Genomic DNA, 26448 nt, shown 5'->3' with positions numbered 1-26448 from the left:
CCGTCAGTCATTTTAAAACTTTGATGTAGCAAGATCTTGTAACAACATTGTTAAAGTAGATGTACACCCTGTAAGTTCTTATTGATGATGTGGCTTGCCGAGTCGCACAGCAGCAGAGATACTTAGAAACATTCAGGAAAGAAGTGTAGGGACAAATTCCATTAGTTTAGTTAGATCAGTTCTCCAGATGTGACTGAGTGTAAGATTTGGCTCCAGGTTTAGTTCAGGCTCCAGTYAATAGTTCTCTGATTTTGTCTGTGGAAGAAATTGTTTGTTACTTTCGTGGGTCAGCCAAGGAGAGACATGGTATTAACTTTATACATATGCCCTGTGTATACTTGTAAACATGTTGTAGATATTTATATAARCATGTGTTTGTACAGAATACCATGAATGTGATAAACCTGCATATTATTGTCTTTTTCTCCTTTCAGATCAATGCAATCCGATCAGTTGTTCCAAACAAAAGCAATAACGAGATTGTTTTAGTGTTGCAGCAGTTCGATAACAACGTAGACAAAGCTGTTCAAGCTTTTATGGATGGTGAGTACAGTGTACCTTTTTCACTAAAGCTACATACAAATGTATTTGTTGCCTTTAGTGTCTTGAAATGTATTCTGTTGTTCTGTTGAAGTTCAGGTGATTGTGATACTTTGCCTGTTCATTTTTTTCATAATTATTTGTGCTACCTGCAGCTTTGCTTCTTCACGGTATAAGTTGAACCTGACTGTTTATCTGCTCTCCGTGATTTTGCCATTTTTTGTTGCCATTATTGATGCAGAAAATATCTTTCTTAAGCTCTTCTGCCTGAAAGCTRATACTCCAGATTCGTCAGAATAAGATTCCTTATTGAAGATAGAATAACTAATAAAAATTGGGGATATAGTTCAGAGGCAGATAACCAGGCCACCAAGCCCCTGAACTTGGTGCATACATTGACATGAAAACCCTCATCTGAATTTTGCAAATAGCCTTGACATTTGTAATGGCAGAACCAAGACTCCATTATAGTTCAAATCTTTCTAAATCTGTATCTGACTTTGTATTTTGCGTCATGAGACCATCTGTAAGTAAAGGTCATTTGTATTTAAAGAACACTTTTCTGATAAACATATAATGGCAAGTATTTTGAACTTTCACCAAAATCTGTAAGAAGTTCTTCGCAGGAAGAACGGCATACCAGGAGGAAATTCTATCAAAATCTTTGTAGCTTGAAGCTGCTTAAAATATACTAGGTGTTAAGTAGTTTCAAAAGCCCTGGATGTATTTAAAAGCAAGTGCATCGTTTTCAGGCTGACTGTACAGCCTGATGGTATGGAAACTTATAGAATCGCTAAGTGGCTTCTTTCATATCTATTTTATTTCAAAATAATTTTGTTTTTGTTTTGGATTAATTTATGGAACTGTATCAAAGAAGCATCATATACTACAAATTACACAGCAATATGCAAAAAGCAGAGGTAAGCAAACTGAACTATATTCACATATGTGTCAGAATTCTTCAGTCAAATCAAGATGGTGCTTCTTTATTCAGATACCTGCATAGGCAGATGGATTCTGATAGATTTATTGAAATCAGAGTTTACGCATGTCCATACAGCAGGGAAAATACGATGCATGGATTGCATCTAATTACAGTAGTTTTGTTTTCCTATAATATATATCCTAGAGAGCAGAGAGATGCTGCGTGGTTATTCAGTATGTTCATTTCATCTGGTTTATTTGGTCTTAAATCACAATTACTCGTTTTTGGATGATGAGTTGTTTCCAGTGTGATGCCTCCCATAATTGTGAGAAATCCTGTTATTCCTGCTATACTCCTGCCCTCCTTAAATGCCACAGGCACTTCCTGCACTGTTAAAAAGAACCCTTAAGGTGTTACAGAATCTCCATGCTGCTCGTGGCTCCAGAAAGCCCTTGTTCCAACATGTCAGAGCATTTCTGAAACTGCTTGAAGTTCCCAGCAAAGGAAGACTAGCTGGGCAGGTGCCAGCAGTGAAGATACTAGGTTGGAGCAGAGCAGCCACTTCTTGTTTCTATATCTCAGTTCTTTCCTAGCTTGGGGTAGTTGTCACTGTCTTGTATTTTATCCAGACCATAAAGTCTGCAAGTGTCTGGATTTCGGGCATGCTTCCAACTTAGACTAGTACATTGATGATACAGTGGTAGATGTAGTATTTTTCCTTTATCAAGTTGCATGGTCTATCTGATGCTGCTTAGTAGAGCAGTGCTGTTGGTTGTGACACTAGTCCTACCTGTTCCCTTCTCCTGAACCACTGTTTCTGTTCATCTTGTGCTCAGGTGTGGATTTGTGATTGAAGACAAAAGGCATTGATGTCTCAGTCCAGAGAAAATCACAAAGTGAAAAAATATTTCTCCTACATTCAGCAATGATGAACAGCTCAGGACTTTTTTTTTTTTTGGGGGGGGGGGGGAGTGGGGCAGGGCACTTTCATAGCCATGTGTTGTCTCCAGCTATCAGTAAGAAACAAAGGTCCAAAGCACACTTACAAGTATGTAAAAGAAGACTTGGAAAAAAAGCAAGCATATGTAACCTGAGTCCAATGGGCTTCATTTCCATTTATGATCATTGTGCCTTTTATTAAGTAGTCATTGGAAATGAGAATTTGAAACCAGCCAATATTTGTCACTGTCTTGAAATAGAGTACCCTTATTTTAAAGACAAAAACTGGAATAACTCAAACACTACTTGAGTGAACTGACAACAGGAAAGAAGTGTGTCTATTCAGCTGCCACTGTGAATAGAGTGAATATAGCACTTTAAGTTATCTTTTCGTGAGAGGCACAAAATTGCTAAGGTGGAAATATCACACAGTTGCAGGGAACCTGCTGCCTACAATGAAAGGTGTGGGGGTAGCCATGCTGTGTGAGAAGGGCAAGCACGTCAATTAAATACCTCTCTGAGATGGAATTACTGCATGCTGAATTCAGGAAATGGCTGAGGATGTCCAAATTCAGTTTTTTGAGATCAGTTCCTATTTTGCTTTGCATCTATAGTGGTCTGTAAGTTCCCTGTTATATAATCACTGCTATACATAAAATTTAAGTTAAAAATAGCTGTTAAAATATTTCATTTGCTATATTAGCATATACCTATCTGAGCATATACAGAAGGTCTGTTCAGACTGCTTTCTGGATGTGTTCAATAAAATATTYTGATGGGTTGGGTTAAGAGCATTCAGACTTGCACAGTAGTGCATTTCCAAGAGCAGAAAACTTTGAGTTCGATGTGAGAATTCCTAAAACGACCAACACTGTGCATAGTACTCGCCCAGAARTTGAGAGAAGCAAAGTTAAGCAACACCAGCCAACACGAAAGAAAGTTGGACAAAAGTAGTTGGATACTACTGTGAAAATGGTTAATAAAGCTGTCAAGTGAAATCACATATTTTAAATAGCATGGAGTGAAATGAGCGGCAAATGTGTGGATTTRGTTCTGCATTCTGAAACATGGTGTCTGTCAAAAGATAATGTATCTTTTTGAGGGATGTGTTGTACATATACGTACCTATGTATGTGTGTATCTAAATATAGCTCTATAGATACACCTGTACACATAAGAGAAWTTTTCTTAACCCTCCCTCTGAAATATCATGTCATCTGGGAAGCAGTGTATGGCTTTGCTGGCTTCCATACGCATGTTTTTTCACAATTTAATAAACTGTCTTAGAGCTATCAGGAAGGGGCATAATCACTTTCCATGTATATGGTAGACTTACCAAGTAACATCCAATCTGGGTTATTGGGATAGAAAAACAATTTTGGCACATTTGAAACCCATACAAGTTTTTGGCTGAAAACAAGTTGACTACTGATGGTGATCTGAAAGCAGCAATGCTAGAAACTAATATCACCAAGAGTTCCCTGAAATGAATGAGAAAACAGGATGAATATGAAACCCAGTTGCAGAAGATAATAAACGAGCATTTACTAGAATTACGCAGTGATGGTGAACTGATTCTCAGATTCAAGCAGAAACCTTTAGCCTGCTTGTGGTTAAAAGGATTATCATGGCGGATATAGCCCTAATAGTTTGGATGCCAATTCTGACTGCGTGCTTACAGTAACATCTATTTTCAGCAGTAGGGTCAAAGAAAATAAACTGAAGATGTTAGCCGGATGTAGAAGAGTTTTCTTCTAGGATGGCAGCTGGCACTGATCTGACTTAAGCCTCTGCTTGCTTTGTTCTGTAAATTTATCTAACAATCTCGTTAGGGCCGGCAGACGATTTCAAGTATACAAAGTTGTCCTAATTTTCAGTACAACTTTTAAATGATTTTTACTGTCATGCCCAAATTTGCTGGATGTTGACTTCTGGATGCAGAATTTCTGCAGAGATCCACAAAACTTTTTGTTTTTTTAATACTGATACGATTTTTATCACGTTCGTATGCTTTCTGAATACGACAGTTAACATCACAGATATAACAGAATCACTAYGTACATAAAGTACTTGAGCAATTTGCGGAAAGGTTTTAAAGGTTTTGAAGATAAAGGCAGGATGGACTGCATAGTGTACTTAGATGCATCCCTTTTCAAGCCAGACATTTGAAAATTGATCTTTATAAAGTTTATGCTAGTGCTTAAAGTTAGGCACCCACTTTACTTTGTAGAATGAAAGCCATGATTAGTGACAAGTAGCCCATCCCATTTGTTTACTGTACTTACTGATATCAGATAAATAAAAGGGAAACAAATAAAAAGGAGACAGCCAGCAGCTGTTGTTTTGTTCTCCCAATATGAGAGAACTCACAACGACAAATGGAAAAACTTCCCAGACAGGAGTCTAGAAATCTTCTCTGAATACATTTGTTCTTTTTTGTAACTGAACGTTTATTGAAATGTTTTATCTTGCCTTTCCCTAGGTAGTGCAATTCAGGTTCTGAAAGAATGGAATTTGACAGGGAAAAAGAAGGTAAGGACTTGCCATTGAGAATCAAAGCATTAAGACCATTTATCAGCTGTCTGTCGTAGAGTCTAGTACTATTACTTTCCAGTACTTTGTCTGCCTTTGCTAATTAAGTACTTGATCCACACCTGTATTCAGAAGACCTGAAAGCAAATGTATGTGTTATTTTTAATCGTGGTATTCTGTTGCTGTCTAACCCAGTGTATGAGGGAATTTCTAAGACAGCAGGGGGCAGAAGTGGGCAGACTCTGGGCAAGTACAGAATGAATCCCAAAACAGCATGTGCACTCTGCAGAAACACTTAATATGCAATTGTATCCTGGCTGGTCCCAGCCACTTACAGTGGTAGAAGCTTTTGCTGCCAGGCATAGCACTAATCTATGCATAGGAATCATCTATTACTGGCAAGTCAGACGCTTCTAGTAGATGTCTGAGATACGATCTCTGTACTGTTTATCTCTCAGCTGGGGCTGTATCAGGAGGCTGCCCTATGAGTTATTGTCACGGAGGCTTCCCCTAATGATGAGAGAGCAGGGGTAGCAGCGATCGGCCTCTGTCCAGGGTCTGTGGTTGCTTTGTACCTGTGAGAAGGATGCCTTAAGGGATTGTCCATTTTACTCTGTGGATGCCCCTTTCATGATTAGGAACTAGTTGTTCAAGATGATTGTAAATATTTTGAACAGCATCTTAGCACGGACTGTTACTGTTCTGAGATGTAAATATTCTGTGTGGGAGGAAGGGGAAGACCAGTTTGGGTCTTCAGCTTTGATTTGAAACCATTTATGTATATTCAGCTGAACAGACACAACATATTACATACTGTAACATGGCCTGTAAATTGCATTGTAAGGAATGTTGCTTGTATGTCATTCTTCAAAACTAAAGAGTATGGACAATTTACTGATTTTTAAATTATCAATTTAAAATATCATTTTAAATTGATATGAACTGCATTGAGTAATGTCTATGTTCTTGTGATATATCTCTGTTCAGAACAACAGGAGAAAAAGAAGCAAATCTAAACAGCACCAAGGCAATAAAGATCCTAAAGATAAGAATGATGGACCTGAGAAGGTATCTCAGGAACCCCGGGGAATACATGGCTGCCACCTGAATGGATGCTGTAAGGACAACTCCTGCAATGATTCTGCCAATGAGAAATTGGAAGCCACTTGTCTTAAGAATAAAGGCGCAATATTTGTAGAGTCAGCACCAGTCTGTCCAGAAATCACAGGTCAGTGTATCTGGTACAAGTGGTAGTTTTTCGCTGACAAGAGCTAAGCTCACATATATGAAGATCCTAACACTTTTATTACCATGAAGAAGAATAATAAAAGAAAAAAAGTTTGTACAGTGTACGTAAGCTATTCAGTCTGTACCTGGGCACAGTTCTCCTTCCAAGATGACGATGTAAATGCCATTATTTCTAGAGGAGAAAGAAAGGATCAAACTGTAACTAGAGAGGCCCAGATGATACAGAATATTGCAGATATAAATACAGAAGAGTGCAGAGGTAGAACATCGTTTGAGTGTAATGCACTTACAGAAGTGATAAAATCTTTCAACTGGGGCAAAGTGATCTGAGCAATACAGGCTTGTGGCATGTTACAGAGTTCTTTATCTCCTAGTTTTGACTTCTCCCATTTTTTGTCTTGCAATCCCTGAATAAGCTACAGGCAACAGTTCTCCACTGGCTTCCCTAATAGGGAAGGAAAGGCCTTTATGTTGAGGGAGAGGCAGTCTGATAGCCTCTCAGTACACATACGTTTCTGTTAGAGTCCAGGTATTGCTTCTGAAGCTCTGAGGGACAATAACACTCTTCCTTACTGGGATTCTAGTAGATAGAGTTATGATTAGAATAATGTCAGGGAAAATAAACATCCTCCTCTGGGGGAGAAGCTCTGATAAAGCTTTTACCTTCACGTATCCTTTCATGAAATTCATATTTATTTTCAATTGTTGTCAGTACTGGTAACGGTTTTTCAACACTTGACATTTCAAACTTCTCACAGCCCTAGATTATTGCTGCTGTGTTAGTATTTTTTTTTCCTATGTCTTAAGCAGTACATAAGACCATATTAATAAAACTTTACTTGAAATCCACTTCTCTGTTACTTCCAAAGGACTTTGATAGCAGTGCCAACCTCTGGCTAATTAAATACAAACTTTGCAAAACAGAGGAGCCAAATAACAGAACTACTTAGCAAAAAAAATTGTTCTAAGAATCAGGTGTTGGCAGAGGAGCAATGACATTTTTCCCAGTCTTGCGCAGAGGGTACAAAGTTTCCCAGCTATTATGTATAGAAATATGCCATAAGCCAAAAATATCTGGATTTCCATAATGTTAAAAGCATTGTTATCACTCGTTCTGCAAGTTTTAAATATTCATGTATTCTTTTTCTTTCGTATTATGTGGTACATATATATGTCAAGCTGTCGTGTTAGATTTCTTAAAGGTGCTTTTTTTTTGTTTCCCCAGCCTGGATACATGCATGCATAAAGGTCAAACTTTTCATGCAAACGAAGTGTTTTCAAAGGGATAATAGAGTTGTATGTGACAATTTTAAGCTTTAGAAAGAGTACCCATGCTGGTTTTGTGATCTTTTTCTGTGGCGTTGGAATAGAGTCCTGTTTTGTCTCTCTGACGCGATGCAGTCAGAAGTTGTTGTAAGTAATAAGGGCAAAAAGTATCTCAGACTATTTCTTTTTTGTAGTAAGTGATTATAAAATTCTTACGTGGTATTAAACATATTTCAAAACTAGTAAACGAGGCCAAAAATAAAGAAATGAAAAATGAAAAGGAAGGGGAGGGCGGGGAAAGGAAAAACTGAAAACTTTCAGAAAAAAATATTTCTTGACTTTACCATGACATAACAAAATAGCTTCSTAGCAATTTAGAACAGAGAAGGAAAGACTTTATGCTTCACTTCAAGCTGAAGCTCAAAGAATAGAATCAGAGTCTTACRGCTAGATTAATAGCAACTTAAGGTTGTTATTAATCAATATAGGTATAGCTAATTGTGAACTGAAGTGCACAGAAGAGAAGGGTGAGCAAGATCCCTCAGATGCCAGCAGCTGACCTCATGGTTTCTGGGCAAGTCAAATAGAATGTGCTGAAGCAGTCAGAAATGTTAAAGTGGGTCCAAAGTATACCCGTTTCAGATGTTGTAGTCACCTTTTGTTTTGTCGTTATCTGTCCTGTTTGTTTGGTTCCTTCTCTATCAAATTAATATTACTATGGTTAGTTYAGAATTCTCTTCTGAACAGCATGCGTGTTTAACCACTAGGACAGCAATAGGTTGCGGCCATTTTTCTGATGTGAGACATAATAGATATGTTACAAGCTGTTAAGGGCCCGAAAGCATCTCGGAACAAATAAGCTTGTGCAGTTAGAGATTGTGGAGTGTTTAGGAAAGCCAGAGGCTGTGGCATCTTTATGCTTGTATCTACAGTGAGAATAGGAACCTCTTCCTGTTCAGGGTTTTCCTTTGAAGCACCCTGTTGGGACCTTTGCCAGGACTGGTGAGAGAAGTCCTCTACCCTATCACCTGCAGGCAACTCACAGCATAGAAAGATCATCAACAGGTGCCTACTCACAGCCTTGTATGCTCTGCTCCTTATGAGGAACATGAGGCTGAAGCCTTGCTGTTTCATCTCACCCTCTGAACATTAAGTGCTTCAGAGCCATAGAACCCTCGCTACCTGCAGGGACTTCAGGATCCAGAAGGGAAGATGCAGTGAAGCTGCGAGATGCATCTTGTGCTACAAAATGATGGGGGAAAACACATCAGTTGCTACCTTTGGCTTAGGTCTGCTTCTCTTGCTATTATCCTATCTTTCTGAGAAGCCTTTAGCTGGATTTTTTGAGTGATGATTTTTCCACAGGGAGTCATAGGATAACTGTGTTTAAACCCCAAAAAAAAAAAAAAAAAAAAAAAAAAGGGGGGAAGGGAAAAAAAAAAAAAAAGAAAGAAAGTTTAGAATGAAGTCTATCTTTGTATTTACCATATTGGGAATATTGTAGTCTGTGAATCTGGCTGTGAATATGCAACTGCATGATTAATGAATCTTCTTAGATGGAGTCCAAATGCAGCTTAGCAGTATTGTTAGCAGTACTGACTGATGAAGAGGTATGTCCCAGGCCCTTCTCATCTGCAAGAGAAAATGAAGCGCAGAATGCAGGACCCTGGAAAGCCAAATCACTTTGCCAGTGTGAAAACACTTTAAAAAGTGTTTTCATTTAACTGTGGTCCAGTTAAAGGCTTTATCTCTGAATATCTTGAAAGGGAAAAGGCCCATAAGAAACCAGGATTGTTCAAGATGATGACCATTACAGACCCTCCCTGCCTCTCCTCCTTAGGGCTCCGTGCATGCCCTTGTAAAGAAGGGACATAAACACATTGAAAAGATATTTAATGCCAAAGATATTTAATGCTGTGCCACACTATTACAATTGCAGGGACTCAGGTAAAACCAGATACAAAGCAGATACTGTTTTTCTTCCTACTTTTTCTAAATATTTTCCATGTAGGATTATTTTAGTAAATCCCTCAAACTTCCTGAATGTATCTCAAGACAATTTTTCCTTTTTCAGCAAAAGAATTCATTGAGGTTCACTTGGTATTTAAAAGATTTTGAATGTCAAGGTGTTCTAAAAAAGATAAAGCACACATTTCATAGTTATTAACTCAGCTGGAGAGTCAAAGCAAGTTTCTTTGGGCTGTTTCCATTCCTGGCGGGTCTGATAAACAGCTAACCATTAATACAGGGGAGATCAAGCTTTAAAGTGTTGAAGTTCCAAACCACCAAGTACAAAAACCTGCTAGAGATTACTTTAGCTACTATTACCCTAACTATTTATTTATTTATTTTCACTAAAGTATTGTGAGAGACTGTCCCTAGACTTTGTAACAAAGTCTCTTCAGAGATTTGATACGGTCATTCTCAGTCTATTTTTAATTGTGTTGATTGTTCTAAAGCACACTTGAAAGTTCAATTGCAGCATATTAAGTGATCATTTGCTAGGCTGTGTTGATCATCTTGCTGCAGGGCTTCGGAGTAGCTTGTGTAAGATTTAGAAAAACAGTGTCAAAGTGTATTCCAGACAGAAGATGATGAAAGAACTTTTAGGAGTATCATGTTGTTCCAGATGATTTTCTCTACACAAAAAGAAACTCAGTTTATCATTTGTCTTGACAGTTATCTCAAAGGAGCTAGTTAAATGCAGAAAATAACAATTTTGCATTTAAACAAAATATATCAAAGGATTTGATCTGGGGGACAGAACCAGGGTGTCATGTCATGGCCTCTCTGTATAGCTTAGAAGCTAGACTATGAATTTCTAACTGTCAAGAATGAGTCAGTGAGGCCAGCCTGAAGTGACAGCTAAAAGAAGATTCTTTATAAGTCAAAGCTGTGCATGAGAGACATGAGAGGGTAATCAGCTAGCACAAGGTGAATGGCAGTAATATTGGGAGAGAGTTCCTGGCTACATCCGTGTGAGACTTGTATCTGAACTGAACCTTCGATGTACTTGGAGTTCTGCGTACTTAGTATTTCTTGCTTTCACAGATAGGCAGGCTTCTTTAACTTGGCCATGTTTGGTGTAAGATACTTTTTCTACCTGCAGACCCACCTTTTAACTCCCTATGAACAAAGTTTTTGCAGCATATTCCTATTCGTCCTTTATGTGCTGCTGCTCTAAAAATGTGAGCATTCTTTGTTGCTTTGGCCTTATACAATTGCCCTGGAAACGGCAAAATATACTTCACACCTGTCCTAGAGCCCAGCCAGGGCACTCACAAGTCACTAGTTGATTTTATGGAACAATCCAGGTAGAATCCCGTAGTCCCAGCAATGTTAATTCCAATCTGTGAGTTATCATTCAGTTGTTAATCTGACAGGCCCCTTTTCTCCAGGCACCATGTAACATCAGTAGTGCACAAACAGCATTTTCAGAGCAATCTTATCATTCATTTGCCAAAGGGAATACAGAGATTAGGAAAACAAACATAACAAARCCTTTTCTACATGGGGTTCCTTACCAATAGCAGGCATTATAGGTCAGCTTTTGTAGCCATTCTTTGGCCGTTTTTGTCTGGTGATACTGGCATCTCCTTGAATCCTTTTGGAGTCTTGGAAAGTGGTCATCTTGTGGGAATCAAACAGGCTCAATGATTATTATCTTAACTCCATTGAAGTTGTTGAACCAGGAGCTTTATCTTGTACATTGTTTATTTCCTGTCTGCTCTCCTTTAACAGCTTCTTTTGATTTAACTCTATCTACCTATCCTAGTCAAACAGGATAAATTTTTCTGATAGAARTGTTTAATAAACATTTTTTTAATATTGATTAAATGTTGGATGTTTTTGTGCATGTCTTATTTTTTAAAAAAACATTAAAGTCTCTTACTTTTCATAGCAGTCTTCATCTCATGTTCTGTCCTCTGATATATGAGCAAAGATTTCAAGTGCTGTCTGTGCAGTGAGGTATTTTTACCATACCAGCATGGAAGAGTCTATTTTCTTTTTATTTTTCTTTTTAGACTCTTGAAACACAGATGTGTTCAGATTGGTGTTTAATCACCAAAATAATCTGTCTCTGCTTTCAAAGTTTCTGCAGAATGTGTGCCAGGAAGAGAAAAAAAAATATTCCAGTCATTCAGGTAGTCATTCAGAKTCAATAACAAGGCATCAAATCTTCTTAAGCTTGTGACTCCCTATTCTCCACCTTGATGTCTTCTTGCAGACAAAGAACATCAGAGAATATCCGTGGAATTAAGCCCAAAGTCTGTGAATGGAGCAGAACAGTGCGAGTCTCCTCAGTCATCAGTTCAACTTCAGTGTAATCCAGGCAGGCCAAAGTCAAAGTCTTCCTCAGTTAAATCATCCAACTCTACAACCCACCTTGAAACAAAGCCGGATGATTCAATGAAAAAGAGAGGTAAAGTGGATCTCTTTGTTTAGTGTCTGTGTAGAGAGGTGATCAGACARTTGATGCTTCTAGAAAAGTGCATACTAAGGAGGAAAAGGTGTGTTGGAAAGTGAGAGTAGAATTATGTTCAGCATTACAAAAATGAGCAGGGTAATCTATAGTTGATTTAAAATGAGATATAAAATTAAGCTAAAATGAATTGTAAATTTTTAGGGCTCTTTCACCTTTTTTTTTTTTTTTTTGGGGAATGAATTTGAAACGTGCATGTTTAGGAAATGAACAGCACCATAGAAAAACTATGAAAAAATTGGGCTTATGGATTTTGAAAAGATAGCTACCTCAGCCTAACCTGGGCCAGTAGCAGGTTTAAATATTCACCCTCCCTTATTCAGAATAGCCAAAATCAGCTTTCTGACTCTTGTGCTGTTCTTGTTTTCCATTTTAGGGCCAAACATTGAAAAATCATTGAAAGATTTGCAGCGCTGCACTGTTTCTCTAACYAGATACCGCATGATGATCAAAGAGGAAGCAGATAATTCAGTGAAGAAGATCAAAGCTGCATTTGCAGAATTACATGGCTGGTAGGTAAATCAGCTTGAGAGATTCAACAACACAGCCTAAGAAATGAGGGGTGAATGCAGGTCGCTGGCAGCAGGCAGGAAAGTTTATTTACATCCTGTTTGTTTGCAGCATTTGTTTTCATCAGAAAAGATGTGGTGCCAGTAAGTAACTCCTTACCAACCAGAAGGTAATAAATACATATCTGTATGGATGCATGCATACATAAACTACAATACTGCAGTTCTTAAGAAGAAAATAAAATAGAATAGGGTTGTCCCAAAGTGATCCATCTTGATCTAATTTTGTTGTATTAAGTTCAGTGGCAGAATAGCTGGGCTAATGAAAGCTTTTTCAGAGTCCWGCCTGTGAGATTTTCTGAAGTTTCTCTTCCTTCTCTACACCTACTTCCATCTTTCTCCAGTGGCAATTTCTATTGAATTTGAAAAAAAATTTATTCTTTTTTTTTCTCTTTTCCTCATATCTTCTTGTAACTTCACAGAATCACAGACTGGTTGAGTTTGGAAGGGACCTCTGGAGATCATATAGTCCAACCGCCCCACTCAAGGAGCGTCACCAACTTCCCCCTCTCTCACATCACTTCCGGTTCTCATCTCTTAATTTACTCTTTCCTCATCCTCTCATGTCTTCCTTTTTCTAAATTTTTTAAAAGTTATAATTTCGGTCATTTCTGATCTTTAGAATGTATATCTAGGCCATATCAATTGCTGGAGTAACAAATTTTATGTTTTATTTATATGTGGCATGGAAAGTGTTTTTCTATTTTGAATTTTAGGCCATTAGCCTTCTGGTAAGCAGAAATGCCATATAAAACCTGATTAATCAATCCAGTGTTGCAGTAAACAGGAAGAGCTATTAAATGCATAAATGCAGTTATAAATCACAGAAGAGCACAAAACTTATCACCTTCAATTCATCGACAATATTTATCAGTATTTTTATGAGAATCTTTTAGAAAAATGCTATAGTATTGGCAAAAGATCATTAGTTCTGGTTTTTAGTAGTGTGTTTGCTGTCTTCAGTGATACGTCTAAAGTGATTTTAGTGCTATTGAGGCCTCAATTCAGTATAGCCAGAAAGTCCAAACACTACTGAGCTGATTCTGTGGAAGATGTCATCGCCCTGAGCTGCTGGTGTGTCTTACAGGCTAACAAAAAGAACTTGCATTGTGTCTATCTCTGAACTCCACTGAGCATGGACTGCAGTTGACAGTTGTAGTAAACTGTTTACTGTTGTAAAGAGTGCTCTGGAGCCAATGTAATAATGTTTGCTTATGATCTAAAATGCCATAATTATATTCTTGGTATATAAAATTAAGTAAATTTCATTATCCCCTTGCACCTTTTTTGGTAGCTCTCAGAAGTGTCTTACAGAATGTATTTACAGCATTTTCTAGGAAGATTCTGATGTCTTTTTGTTGAGTAAAGTGATAGCTGAGTCTCATTTGCTGCTTAGCTTCCACTTGTCCTCATGTTGTTTCTAACAGTGTTAAAAATTCATTAATGTCATTCATATGTCTAAACTTGTTTGTAGGTGGTAATAGTTGCTTAGATTTTTAGATGATAGTCACTGTGGTTATGAGTTAGGCTTAGAATTCTATCCTAATATAAGAATGCATATGGAGCAATATTAACCAAAACTGAAATTCTTTGTTTTTCAGTATATTCATCTTTTAGCTCAAGAAACACTAAAACATATTGCTTAGTACTAAAATGTGTTAATAGGTGAACTTAACAGGAAAACAACAGAACAAATCAAAAAGAATATGTAAATTTAAGACTTAAAACAATGAAAAATWGGCTGAAAGAACCTTTTTTATAGTCTCCATTTAATGCCATCTCCTACCAGCTTTARTGCCTAAATTATTGGAGTGGAGCCTGCCAAAGCTCGAGAATGTGTCAGATCTGTGCTCTGAATATTCAAACCTCACAAAGCCATTGCATGTACATAGCACAACGTTGCAACAAGAACAATATAATGTCAGGATGTGTTTATGGAAATACGTGGGCTGCATAGCTCTTGCCAGTTCATAAGCCAAATTTTTCTTTTTTTTTAATGAATGGAGGGAAAATTTTGTTTAAACAGCAAAATGGTATTTAACACCTCTGCTGAGATTAAAAATGGGGATATTTCATATGCCCCTGTGACATAATTTGTGGATGAGATGGGATAGCTGTCCTGAGGGCCTTATTTATAAAAACTTAGTCAACTGCTATAAATTCATTGGGTTTGAGCAGATGTCACCACAGCCAGTGACATGTTTAGCTTCAGACCTTATATAGTCAACACATTGTATTCTTAGGCTGAAGGGTTTTGTTTGTTTTCACATAGCAGTTTCCTTACTTTAAAGCCAAGTAAAGCATCAACAGTGGTAGTGAGAGGATAAGGTAATTGAGTGAATACTCACTCTTGCATATATATCATCATCCTGGGCATGGCAGTTTCACTATGGCACAGTCAACTTGTCTGTCAAGTTAAAATGAAGCAATTCACCTAAGCTTTTGCTATAGGGTAACAAAGAGCAGGTAAACAAGGGCATCTGGAGGCAGGGAGGAACGGTAGCATGATAATGGTATCTGATTCGTTATAGTAATTCCAAAGTTCCTTACTAGTTATTGGGGAGTCACTGCAATTCCTAGCTGCTGCTTCGGTTAGAACTGGTTCAGATTTGCAACAGATTCAATGTACAAGAGTAACAGAGCACTGCCCCTGCTCAAAACTGGGAGGAAATACCTAGGTGGGCTTAATGCCATAACCTAGATGGGAATTTWAGTAGTACCTGTTACATGCAGCTATCATGGCCTAAGGAGTTTTAGAAAAGCTGTGTAGTCAGAAGCTTTATCTTATGTTGCAGCTGAAAGATGAAACACATTCCAGTTTGTTGTCTCTCCTGGGTTTTTCTTTTTCCACTTCCTTTAGCAAAGGGCTAAAATCCCTTTTTGTGTCCTCCTTTTTAGCATTTACTGACTTGTGAAARTCAGGATCAAAACTTAGTTTCAAGAGTCAGAAATCATTTGGACTAAATCTTGTTTTTAACATTTTCCTGGTTTTACCAATTTCAACAAGGTTGAAGAAATGCAAAGATGATATCATACGTCTTCCTCCTACCTCCAGCACAATACCATTATTACAGAGGGAAATGAATAGTGCGTGTGCCTACGATGCTTTAAAAACAAAACTTCATCAGAAGGACTCAAAGAAATTTTTCCTCCTCTTAGCAGCAGAAACTTGTGCTAGAGGTGGCAGTTGTCAGTAGAAGTCCCTGTGTCTGCATAGCTCTGTAATTCACATCTAGGCCTGATTGATGGAAGTTTCTCCTGAACACAGTTAGTACTGTGCTGCTTTAGAAAGTCTCCTACCTGGGAAAACAATGCATACTGCCCTCCCTCAATCTTAGAAAGCAGTGATACGGAGCAACTGGGCTGTGAACCCCTGTAACTAATTGAAGAAATGCAATGCTTGCTTCCTGAATTAACTTTTTAATGAAATGGGTCCAAAAAAACAATCCCATGAAGAGGTATTTTTAAAAATACTGCAGTAGGCTTGTCTTCTCTTCCTTAAGGAGCTATATAAGAGTTTCTGCTAGCTGAAGCCAGCTCTTTGCACGCCCAGAGCAATGACTTGCTTTTATACAGTACTTTTCATGCCAGAAGACACCAGAGCACGTTACAGGTCATGGGCCGGACCAGGCAGGGCTCTTTGCCCTGCTATGCAAGAATTTATCCCTTGCCCTCTCCTGTGTTTTGTGGCTGGCTGCTTTACTCCAGCACTCCTTTTGCCCTTGCACTTGCAGGGCATACCCTGATGCTGTTTTCCTGAAGGCTACCAGAGAGCTGGGTAGAGCAAGCCCAAGGGCACTGTTTTGTGGACTCATATGYGCGCCTGAAAGTAATGAGGAGGCTCCTTCCAACAGTGTTCCTCAAGCCAGTATTCCCTGTCCTTGCATCCAGCTTTGGTGCACGCCTGTCTGGCCTATCTCTGAGAGTGCAAGTGTAACCTTCTCCAGTTGTTACTTGGATACATTTTGTATAGCCGTATCACACAGTAGGGTAAGGCAGGAGAAGAAGAGTATCCAATGCTGTTTAAGCTGCAAGGGAAGGTCAGTAGGCTAAGGTGAACACTTGTCTTACTAGAATGCATTTGAGACATTTGTTGTCAAGACTAAAACTGATGTGCTCTAAGAGTATTCTCTCTTTTCCACCAAGAGACTGAATACTGATCTTGTGGATAAAGAGAGAGCCCCAGGAAATCTGAGGGAAATGCATAAAGCACAAAAGGAACCATAGATCCTCATAACACCTCTTGCCAGAAAATCATTTTCACGTACTGGGTACACACAGTCGTATGGAGGACTAAAAGGAAACATCTGCTACTTGCCCATATGGTCTGCTTCCCACTACAAATGGAAAACAGTCTGCATAAAATTGTAATGATCAAGTTTAATTACACTGCAAGCAGAACTGGCCAAGGATGAGCGTCTTCCTTTTTTTTTTTTTTTTTTTTTTTTCCTACATCTCAAACATATGGATATGTCCAATAGAAGAACCAGCAAAATCAAGATTTCTTTTTTTTTTTAAGTGAACAAATAGCACTTGAAAGCTTTACCATGTGCTACATTAAAAAAAAATGACTCTGAGATAATTCTGGAAAGATGGAGTTGGGCACAACTACCAATTTAAACGTATATTTACAAATATTCAGGGAACAAATGTTTCCCCTGTGTGTTTGGGGAACTGAAAGCAGCTTTTCTACTGTTTTCTAGTTTAAAATCAAAGCAGAGCACGGGTTGAATGGAGGAGTCATTTAAAAGAACGTAGTTCTGTCTGTGCTCACTCCGTGCTGGGCAATGAGGAGTATTGCCGATGCAGTTTCAGAGCAGTGAGTTAACATAGTCACACCCTTGCTGGGCTGGACTGTAAAGATGATGGTTTYTGTTGCCCAGAACTCAGAATCAATGGCACCAGATGAAGAGCTGCCTATCTGTTCTAGCGATGTGGTAACAGAGTGTGGGCAGACACCTGGGAAGACCAGGACTGCAATGCTTTGCAGTGAACCAAGTTCCAAGTTCCTGTGCTGCTCTTYCTGCATTCCCAGTCCTGGTTAGCTTTCTGACCAGGTTTCTCTCCACCAGCTGACCTTCTGTAGTCATTATGCCTCTAAAGAGCAGATTTTCAAATCCTCTCACAAATTGTTCTGCATGTTTGCCCACCAGTCATGCAGTGCAGCCTGTAACTTTTGTAGTGTGGAGAGAAAAATGGCCTCCCAAACATTTGGGCCCACCTGGATTTTCAGGTACCTTTGAAGACTAGYCCTTTTACCTAGGTGCCTAGGCTATGCCCATTACTGCTGGAAAGGGCTGGGAGGGAACCGATACAATAGCTTTATTGTCAGGCTTGATACTTGCCCGCATAGCTGCAGCGTCTGGAGAGGAGTGTGTTTGTTCTTGGCCTCCAGGAGAGGAGCTTGAGCTTGCTCTGTTCTTGCTACTTCCAGCAGTTTGGGTTTCCCCTTGCTGCGTAGTAGTGAAGGGAACAAATGGATCTTGTGAAACTGTTTTTATTAGGTTTCAGTGAGATGCAGAGTCCCTATTCTGCCCTCCCTCTTGTTGATACTCTGAGACAACCAACATCCCAGATAGGTGCTAGGCATATTTCTGTTGTTTTTTTCCTGCTTTGACGTCTGTAACTTCTGCAGCATTTTCTCAGTTTTTTCTATTACAGATGGTTGCTTCATACTCAAATTTTTCAGTGAACTTCCAAAGCTTTCCGAAGGTGAATTCCGCTGTCTCATAGCCTACATTGTTCATACATTGTGGCTTTGTATCTTCCCTCTTCCTCCCAGTCATTTACAGGTGTGTTTGCCACTCTCAGTAAAACACATATGCGTGTGGTTTTTGGGGCTCTACAGRCAGGTTGTTGTTTTCATGCATGTCAGAGTGGAAGAAATGTGAATGTACCCTTCTGGTCAGTGTTGTCAAACTAAGCAGGAGTCTGGTTTATTTGACATGTAGGAAGAGAAATTATCTCAGAAAATATGAATATCAAGGGAGAAGAGTCTGGCTCTTTGCTCTGTGGCTATTTTCCCAGGTGCTTCTGGGGAAATTACCTCTTCTTTGTGTCAGGAGCATAATGGCAGGAACCAGTCTTCTACCTCACCAAAGTGCTAAATATAGGCTAAATATATAAAAAACAGAACAAAGCTCAGTAATGGAATCAGAACTGAGACTCAGGTAGGAAATAAATCCTTTACAAGTGAATGAAAGAATCTTCAGGAGAATGCTAATGAGCTATGGTACAACTCTCACTCACAAAGTTGTTAAAACTTGGGCAAACTCTGAGGTGATGTCTTAATTTGTAAATAAATACAATTTGGAAGTATTCTTTCAGGAAAAGGCTTTTGAAGTTAACTGTCAGCCTAAACAATTTTCTATAATCAGGCAATAAATACTTAATTGTGTAAAGTGATCTGCAAATAAAATAGCAAACAAACCTTTAATTAAAATAGCTTTACCAAGCCCTCTGTAATAGCTGGCTGCTCAAGAGAACAATATTAGGAAAGATAGGCATAGAGTGACACACAAACTTGAATAATGAAAAGCCTTTGGGCATTTTTACTATTACCAGATGGTACACTGTGGAGGGGATGGATTTCAGTGAAATTGTTTTATTCTGTCTGATGTTTATCTGCTTGCTGTCTCACTGTATTTGTGGTCAGAATGAAAATTAATACAGTCTGGTTTGCTGTGTAAATGTTGTACATGTGCTAATACAGTGCTTGAAGTTTCTTATTTGATCACTGTGAGCATTGAAGTACTTTTGAGTAAATAATGGAAGAATATTGTTTACTGAGACTTGCAAAATATGGCCGCTTTTCTTACAAGATCATTAATGCAAAGAAAACTTACAGGAGTGTCATTTCACCACTCATGAAACATGGCTATTCAGTAATCCTGTAAAGTTTCTAATTGCCTCTTACAGATCCTGACTGTGCTTATATTTGCATTTCACATTTTAGTTCCTTGTACTGAAATTCAGTTTGATTTGCACAGCTTTGGTTTCTGGATTGAGGTGGGGTTTTTTTTTTTTTTGTAAAACATGCAGTTAGGTTTGAGCTTTCTCTCTTGCAGTTCTCTTTCCATTCTGCCTGTGGATCATCTATGTTGATGCTATAAAGGAAATATAGGAATGGGAAATAATGCTTCAAGATAAATCATAGCTTAATCAGGACACAGGGGCAGAGCTGAACATCCCGTGAATTTACATGTAGCTTGAGCTCAGGTATAGAGGAGACAGTACTAACTTTTCCCATTCTTTTCTGCAACTAGCTTGAGTTTGCCAGCAGCTTATCAACCAGCTCAACTTTGAGGGGCTCCTGAGGCCTGTTCCAAAGCCCACTGACAGAGCAAAGTCGTGGGAGATCTCTGTACTGCTTTGAAACCTAAGCAATCAAGTCCAGTGTCCCACAACYAGCTGCCTACCTGCTGCTCCAAGCCCCATTCCCTTTCTTGTGAAGCAAAGACTCTTTCTAACTCAGTGTTCCAACTTGTTGCCTGCTAAACCAGACATCAGAGTGTCCCCATGGAAAAATAGTTCTTTTCCCACTTCCAAATGAAAAGCCCTTCTRAAGTCATCCAGAATGCCACCACTGACTACATTTTCATCTGTGTCCAAAACAATATTAATTCTCAGTCTGTGCGTGAAACTGGGGAAGTGCTGGATTCCTTGAGGCAAATCACATTAATTCACTGAACCCTTTAAGGCCCATTTCACTAGAGCGGAGTTTGGCAACTGTGTATCAGCACATGTGCTGGGAGGAAGGAGTAAAGAAAAATTGYTTTATGCCTCCTTGCAGCTTCTCTCATCTGTAGCTGTTAAACTGTCCCTAAATGCAACTTAAATAGTTCCTGTGGCTTGAGTTTACATTCATTCTATTATATCTTAGAATTAACTTTGCAGTTGAGGGTATTGGTGACCTCACAAACCAGAAGGGAATCTGGCCTGGAGTATGAGTTTCTGTCATGCTGTCACCCATTTTCCATGGAAATTTTCCATTCAAAATAGCTGTTCCATATGGGAAGATTTTCATACTCCTGCCTCTACGTAGATACTGCGTCTCCCTGCTATCTTCAGAGCTGTAATAAGAAATTAATGAACTAATTTTTTTTTACTAGCAAACGCTTAACTGACAGCAATTGATCTAGTTGAAGAGAATTGATGATTTGGGGGGTTTAGCAGGGCTCTGGAAAAAATCATTTGAATTGCACCTTTTACAGTAGCTTTCATGCCATGCATCTCTGGCTTATTTTTGTGAGTTATGTCAGCATATGCTTATCTCTGTCAGCTTTTGTCTTTTTATTTTCCACTCTGTTCAGGAGTAATAGATTTGTCATGATGACTAGACAATCTATAGAGGTCCCTTCCAGCCTCAACCATTTTGTGGTTCTGTGGCTGGAGGAGGCAACTGGAGAGAGAAGATTCTGGTCATCTTGAACCCTTCTGAATTTCAGCAGTAAAATAACAGCTATAACTCAGCCAGCCTGGCAATCTGAGGTGGCTTTCCTAAAAAGGCACTAATAATTTTTATCATTTTAGTGGAATTTGGGGGCATTGCAGCCAACTATGAAAACTCATAGGGAAGTATGCTTTCACTGTATGAGCACAGTATTTTGCTCTGTAAACTAGAGAAAGATTTATTTGTGTCTACTAATGTCAGAACGAATTCAGAACTTGTTCTGAGTATGAAACTGTGAAATGAGGCAGCTGTCATTTTAATTTATCCCCATCATTGCTATGCTGATGGCTCATTGCAGTTTGGCGTTTGTAGCTGTGTTGCCATGATGCTCTAGTGTGACTTCTGACAGCCTATATGAGCCCAAGGCACTATCACAGTCCAGTTGACAAAGAATAGGACATGTATGCTCTTACCTCCTGAATCTCTTAGGCAAAATGAACCCAAGTGAACTGCTGTCTCTCCAGCAGCATCTTATATCTCTTCAGCACAAGCACAGCTCTGTCTCTTTTCTCTGTCCCAGCTCCGTTTGTGTATCCTGTAAATTAAGTCTCTGCCCAGCTGCACTCCTTCAGCAAAACCATCCCCACCTCAAACTTTCATCTCAGTATTAAAATCAAACAGTGCTGAATCCTGTGCTCCAAACTGCAAGTACTCAATTATGATAAAAATACCAAGATGCTGAGTACCAAACTTATGTCCTGATCCTGAACAAGTGAAGAGTAAAAGAACAGAATCGGTGCTTTCAGAAGGGAGGTGAAGCAAAGGGAAGCGATAAGGAGGTAGYTGTGATACTCTGTTTTGGCTCCGGTATTGAACAGCTTATCAGCTGTGCRGAGTGTGAGACCTACTAGGTTCAGATCTTTCCTTGAGCGAAGGGGATGTGAGTCTCGGTATTTGCTCCAAAGATTATTATAAATACGTCAAACAGAATTGAATGCGTATAGCAGAACTGATGGAAAGAATCCTACAGCAGAGGGTTATGTGTACTGCTGATTAGGGCATGGATTCAGGTACCCTTGGAGAAGAAAATTGTGATGCTGAGTTATGTTTGTCACAGCAGTCTCAAGTAGGATATGGGATGAATAACTCAAGTGCTGATGTTAAAGGGAAGGAGAAGGGTTGACTGAGGCCTTCTAGGATGTTGGCATTGGGAACAAGCAGAAAAATTTGACAAGGATATGACCTCTCCAAAATTTCAGCTAAAGAAATATGCTTATTATTTTGACCTGAATTACTAACACTTACAGAAGACCAAAATGAAGCAGGATAACTAGAGAGGAAGGCAGGACATTTTCTGAGAGGTTTCTTTAGATCTGAAATGCGTTCTGCTCCTTGCTGTGCTAGAGCCCAAATCTAATGATTTGCAAATGAGTGTAAAGGCAGTATAGCACACAGCATCCAGTTATCTACAGCACTCGGTCAGTTGCATATTGTGTAGTGGAGTATGTCAGGCTAATGTACCATTTTGATAGGAGGTGAAGGCTAGAGAAAAACAGAAAATGCATTCATAGGAGGCACTGATGTGCCACACTTTGAACAGTTCCCACTAATGATAGCTCTTCAGGATGATCCTGATCATCCTGCTTATGCTGAGTAGGGCCTTATCCAGAAGATACGTTAAACTCAGTGAAACTTCCCATCAGGTGAGAAACTGTTCAACTTAAGTGAAGTCAGTCAACTGTGGTTCTCTGAGATCTGTGTAAAATGGTGTGGGGTCTAAGCAGGAGCAAGAGACAAGATTTGTTTCACTGGTTTTTCCCACAGAGTTCTTGTCCTTTCTACCTTTAAATCTGTTAGTTTTCTTTCCGTATTCATTTGCCATTCATCTGTTTTTTACAGTTAAGTTTTCTAGTTCTCTCTCTGTCATTTTCATTTTTTCTTTGCCAAGTCCTCTTGATGGAGGAGGTTGCTGGGTTTGCAACAAAGTGTTCCCACGCTGCTGAAAGAGGGATCGGATTGATTTCTACTGTTTCTCTAATAATTGACCTTTATGCAAACTAGGAAGAAATGCCCCGTTTCTTAATGTTGGGTGACCTAAGACACTCCCAAAGAAAGATGTTTCCTCCATTTTTCCATGACCTATGGTAGTTTGTGATTTCCAGACTGAGAACACTGGGTTTATACTCTCCAAATGGGAATTAGTATGTCCCTCTCCTATTGTAGAGAAACAAGAGTGCATATCTTCAGCTGAAAAATGTTAGCACAGCTTTTTTTGCCTTTGGGGAAGGGCAGCTCCATGAAGATTTGTCCATTAAAGTAACTTAGTTTATCACATTAATGATTCTGATATTGATTGTTCTGATATAAAGGCACCAAACACTTCTGCTTTCTTTTTCCTTCAGTTTTTCAATAACAGTTTATAACAAAATATTGAGACTGTTGCTGTCCATGAAAATCATCACAGTTCTGACCTCTACTACTGTTAGATCCAGACAGCTTCCTGAAATGTTCATTAGAGCCCACCCAAACGCATTAGGAGTAGAAAACTTGTCTAGTAAYGGATGAGGTCTGACTATAAAATATGAGAAATATAGGACAGCTATGAACTCATTCTGGTAATAGAAGTGTTTTTGGTTGGCACCAAAATAAAATGCAGGTGGCCAAGCAGTTTAGTGAGGCTCTGTTGTTGGAATAGGGAGAGGACAGTCATGAAATAAACTGGGCCAAAATGCAGTTTTGATGAACTCTGCTGTTGCGACCTTGTTGCTTGATTTTTTTTTTTTTTTTTCCAATCTATGTTTATATAATCTGTGAAATACGCTAGGGATGCACTTTTGTAACAGAGATAGCAAAAACGAAAACATACAGGCTTTTGAAAGCTAGGGGAAACACCAAAGACCATAAAAATCCCTTTTAGCGAGGGTAGAAACGGAAGAAAACTTTTAAGATTCGCTTCTGTCACCTAAAGCATTCAGCCAAGGGGGTTTAGTATGCCATGTAGTTACAGGTGATTAAGTGAAAACAGATGGATTCTGGAAAGCTATCACTATTCCGATTGGCAAGCTGAAATCATCAGCTGCCTCTCTGGAGTCCAAGGTTAATCATAGAATGGTAAGGTTGGAAGGGATCTCTGGAGATCACCTAGTCCAACCCTCAGCATAGCCTATATGGGGACTGAACCCACCACCTTGGCATTAGCAGCACCACACTCTAACCAGCTGAGCTAAACCTGCTGCTTATGCCTGGAGAATAGTGAGGGCCAACTTGTATATGTGTGTTTTTTCATTATAAAAGTATACCTCTTAACTGATTTGCCCCACTGTAAAAGTCCCTGTTGTTTTATTTCCTGTCATCTGTCGGTTATACCAAATTGATCTGGCAGACAGAAAAGGTATTTTTATTCCCTTTTCGTGTGTGTGAAACAGAAAAATGTGTTATTTTGTCATCTTGCTGCATCCTTTGCCACAAACTAACCTGCTTCTGTCCTACCACTGGCTTTCAGGAGTCAGTGTGAAGATAACAGCCTCTCCTCCTCTAAAGGCAGCAGGATTGATCAGTAAAAACTGAGGGTAGGACTCTGCAAGACTTCTGTTGCAAACATCCTGTATGAGTTTCATTAATTTATGGGAAGAGTTGGGGAGGCTGCGTGGCACTTGAGCACTTTACTTCTGGTAACTTTCAGGCCAAGCTGGCTGTATAGCTGCCAGGTACTCTCCACGCTCCCTGCTGCCTAACCTTACCCTGCCTCACTTAACAGCCCTTCAGTCCTCTCTAAGTCTTCTGTCTTTGACTAATTCATACTGAGCCCACAAAGATCTTTAATTTCTTGCAAAGGGTATTCTAGGAAAATGTTTTAAGTTTTCTGTAATATGTTTTCTTTCTGGTGGAAGCTATATAACAGTAAAAAGTAAGAAATCTGAGCAGCTTCTGTTGTGGACCTTACTGCGCCAAATGGAAATGGCCTGCACAGAGGATGCTGAGAGCAGTACATTACTATTTTATTGTTAACATTCCAGTCCTGAAAAGAAAACAAGRACCAGAGCTTTCTTGTTGTCGTGTACATGTAAGGCCAGAGGAGATGCTGGTGGCTGTTCTAGCCTGAGTAGTTGCCTTTTTGCACATTCCTGTTCCCTCTCTGCTGCTGAGAAGGGTTACAGAAGGGGTGAGGAAGGGGTAAGGTGTGCTGGGCAGTGACACCAGGGAAGGTGATTTTGGGGGAGCACCATGAGAGCAGATCTTCTCTGACTCTCCCTCCTGGCCCATCTCTTCTTTGTTCCCTTCTCTACTACAGTTGTAAGCCTTGACATCTGCTTACCTTGGCAAATACAGGAAGGCAACTAGAGGCTGTTATCTCAAAGTTGAGATTTGCTGCTGAAAGGAATAGCAAAATTGAATGTGACACAAGCTGCTGAGAAATCTTGAGCTTGCTCTGCTTGCTTCACTCATGTCAGATTTCAGTAGTGTATTCTGGACCTACCATGCAGATTTGTCTCAGAACGCAAGCAGAGTTTCACGAGGACATTTTTAGGCCTTGAAGTTGCAGTGTCTCACTGGGTACAAAAGCTTACGATTAAGGATGATTTTACTGAAAGAGCTGAGCTCTCCACTCTTTGCTTGAAGGCATGCCTGAATTTACCTCTGATGTTTGACTTACTTTTCTCAGTTTCCCCTACTGCTTAAGTTTACTCACTTCTGCAAACTGCAATATTAATGTTGGTAGTGTTTATTAAACATGAACATGACTAGTTTAGTGAGGGGTAACTCGAGTGGCATGTCAGAGTGCTATCCATTGGAGAGCATGCTGCAGTGTTATTTCACAGAACAATGTTGCTGTGTTGATGATGAGAATGATTTACCAGACCCAATGGGCTCTCACTAGACCCACCTGATCAGTTTGCATTTTGAGAGCTTAAAAGGTCTAGCAGAGATTGCAGAGCAGAGATTTGTGTAGGGAGGGATGTACAAGAAATCTTGAGGAAGGCTGGGTAAAAGGGGAACCACACCTTCTCAAGCCTTGAGAGATGGTGGGCAAGGAAGCTGAGCTGTGTTGTAGAGGTGTATTAAGGGTTAGTCATATCGCAAAACAGTTTGTTGATTACTCTAACATATTCTGCAAAAGCACGTATCTCTAAAGAAGAGAAGGATCTTCTTCCACACAGCTTTTATTCTGTTCTGTAGCATGCTGCACTGAGAGCTAAGCCATACTGACCTGAGTAGCAGAAGCAGTGTATCTGGCTTAATTAGAAAAGAGAATGTTAGTCATTCAAGAGCTGCTGTGCCTACATAATGCTGAAGAGGTAAATCAGAGCAACTTTCACATCTGTGTGGTGGATGGGCAGATCAACGAGCTGTTTTTATATTAGCTTATACTGATTAGCACTTATTTTTGTAGTCAGTTTAGCTCTCTGTTACTTCATCTTCTTCCATTTCTTTAATCTTAATTCCAAAACTGTCTATAAGTAAACACTGAAGTCTTTGTGTAATTATAACTTTTGATTTTGATGGGCATTTCAGTTCTGGCATGAATTAAATTTTTTTTCTTTTTCTTTTTTTT

General features: G+C 39.2%; 1 protein-coding gene across 1 annotated transcript in view; it reads left to right on the top strand.

Moving 5' to 3' along the window:
• The window catches only part of SPATS2L (spermatogenesis associated serine rich 2 like), an 85635-nt gene that overhangs the window by 49069 nt on the left and 10118 nt on the right, over positions 1-26448 (top strand). The window contains exons 4-8 of the mRNA XM_085299556.1: positions 435-543; positions 4887-4936; positions 5924-6164; positions 11679-11873; positions 12310-12445. Coding sequence (XP_085155682.1) covers positions 435-543; positions 4887-4936; positions 5924-6164; positions 11679-11873; positions 12310-12445 — 731 coding nt within the window. The remainder of the gene's footprint in view (positions 1-434; positions 544-4886; positions 4937-5923; positions 6165-11678; positions 11874-12309; positions 12446-26448) is intronic.

The sequence above is a fragment of the Rhea americana genome, unplaced genomic scaffold (assembly GCF_003343005.1).
Source record: "Rhea americana isolate MKP2758 unplaced genomic scaffold, rheAme1 scaffold_15, whole genome shotgun sequence".
Classification (NCBI taxonomy): domain Eukaryota; kingdom Metazoa; phylum Chordata; class Aves; order Rheiformes; family Rheidae; genus Rhea; species Rhea americana.
This window is presented reverse-complemented; position numbering and strand designations above follow the sequence as displayed.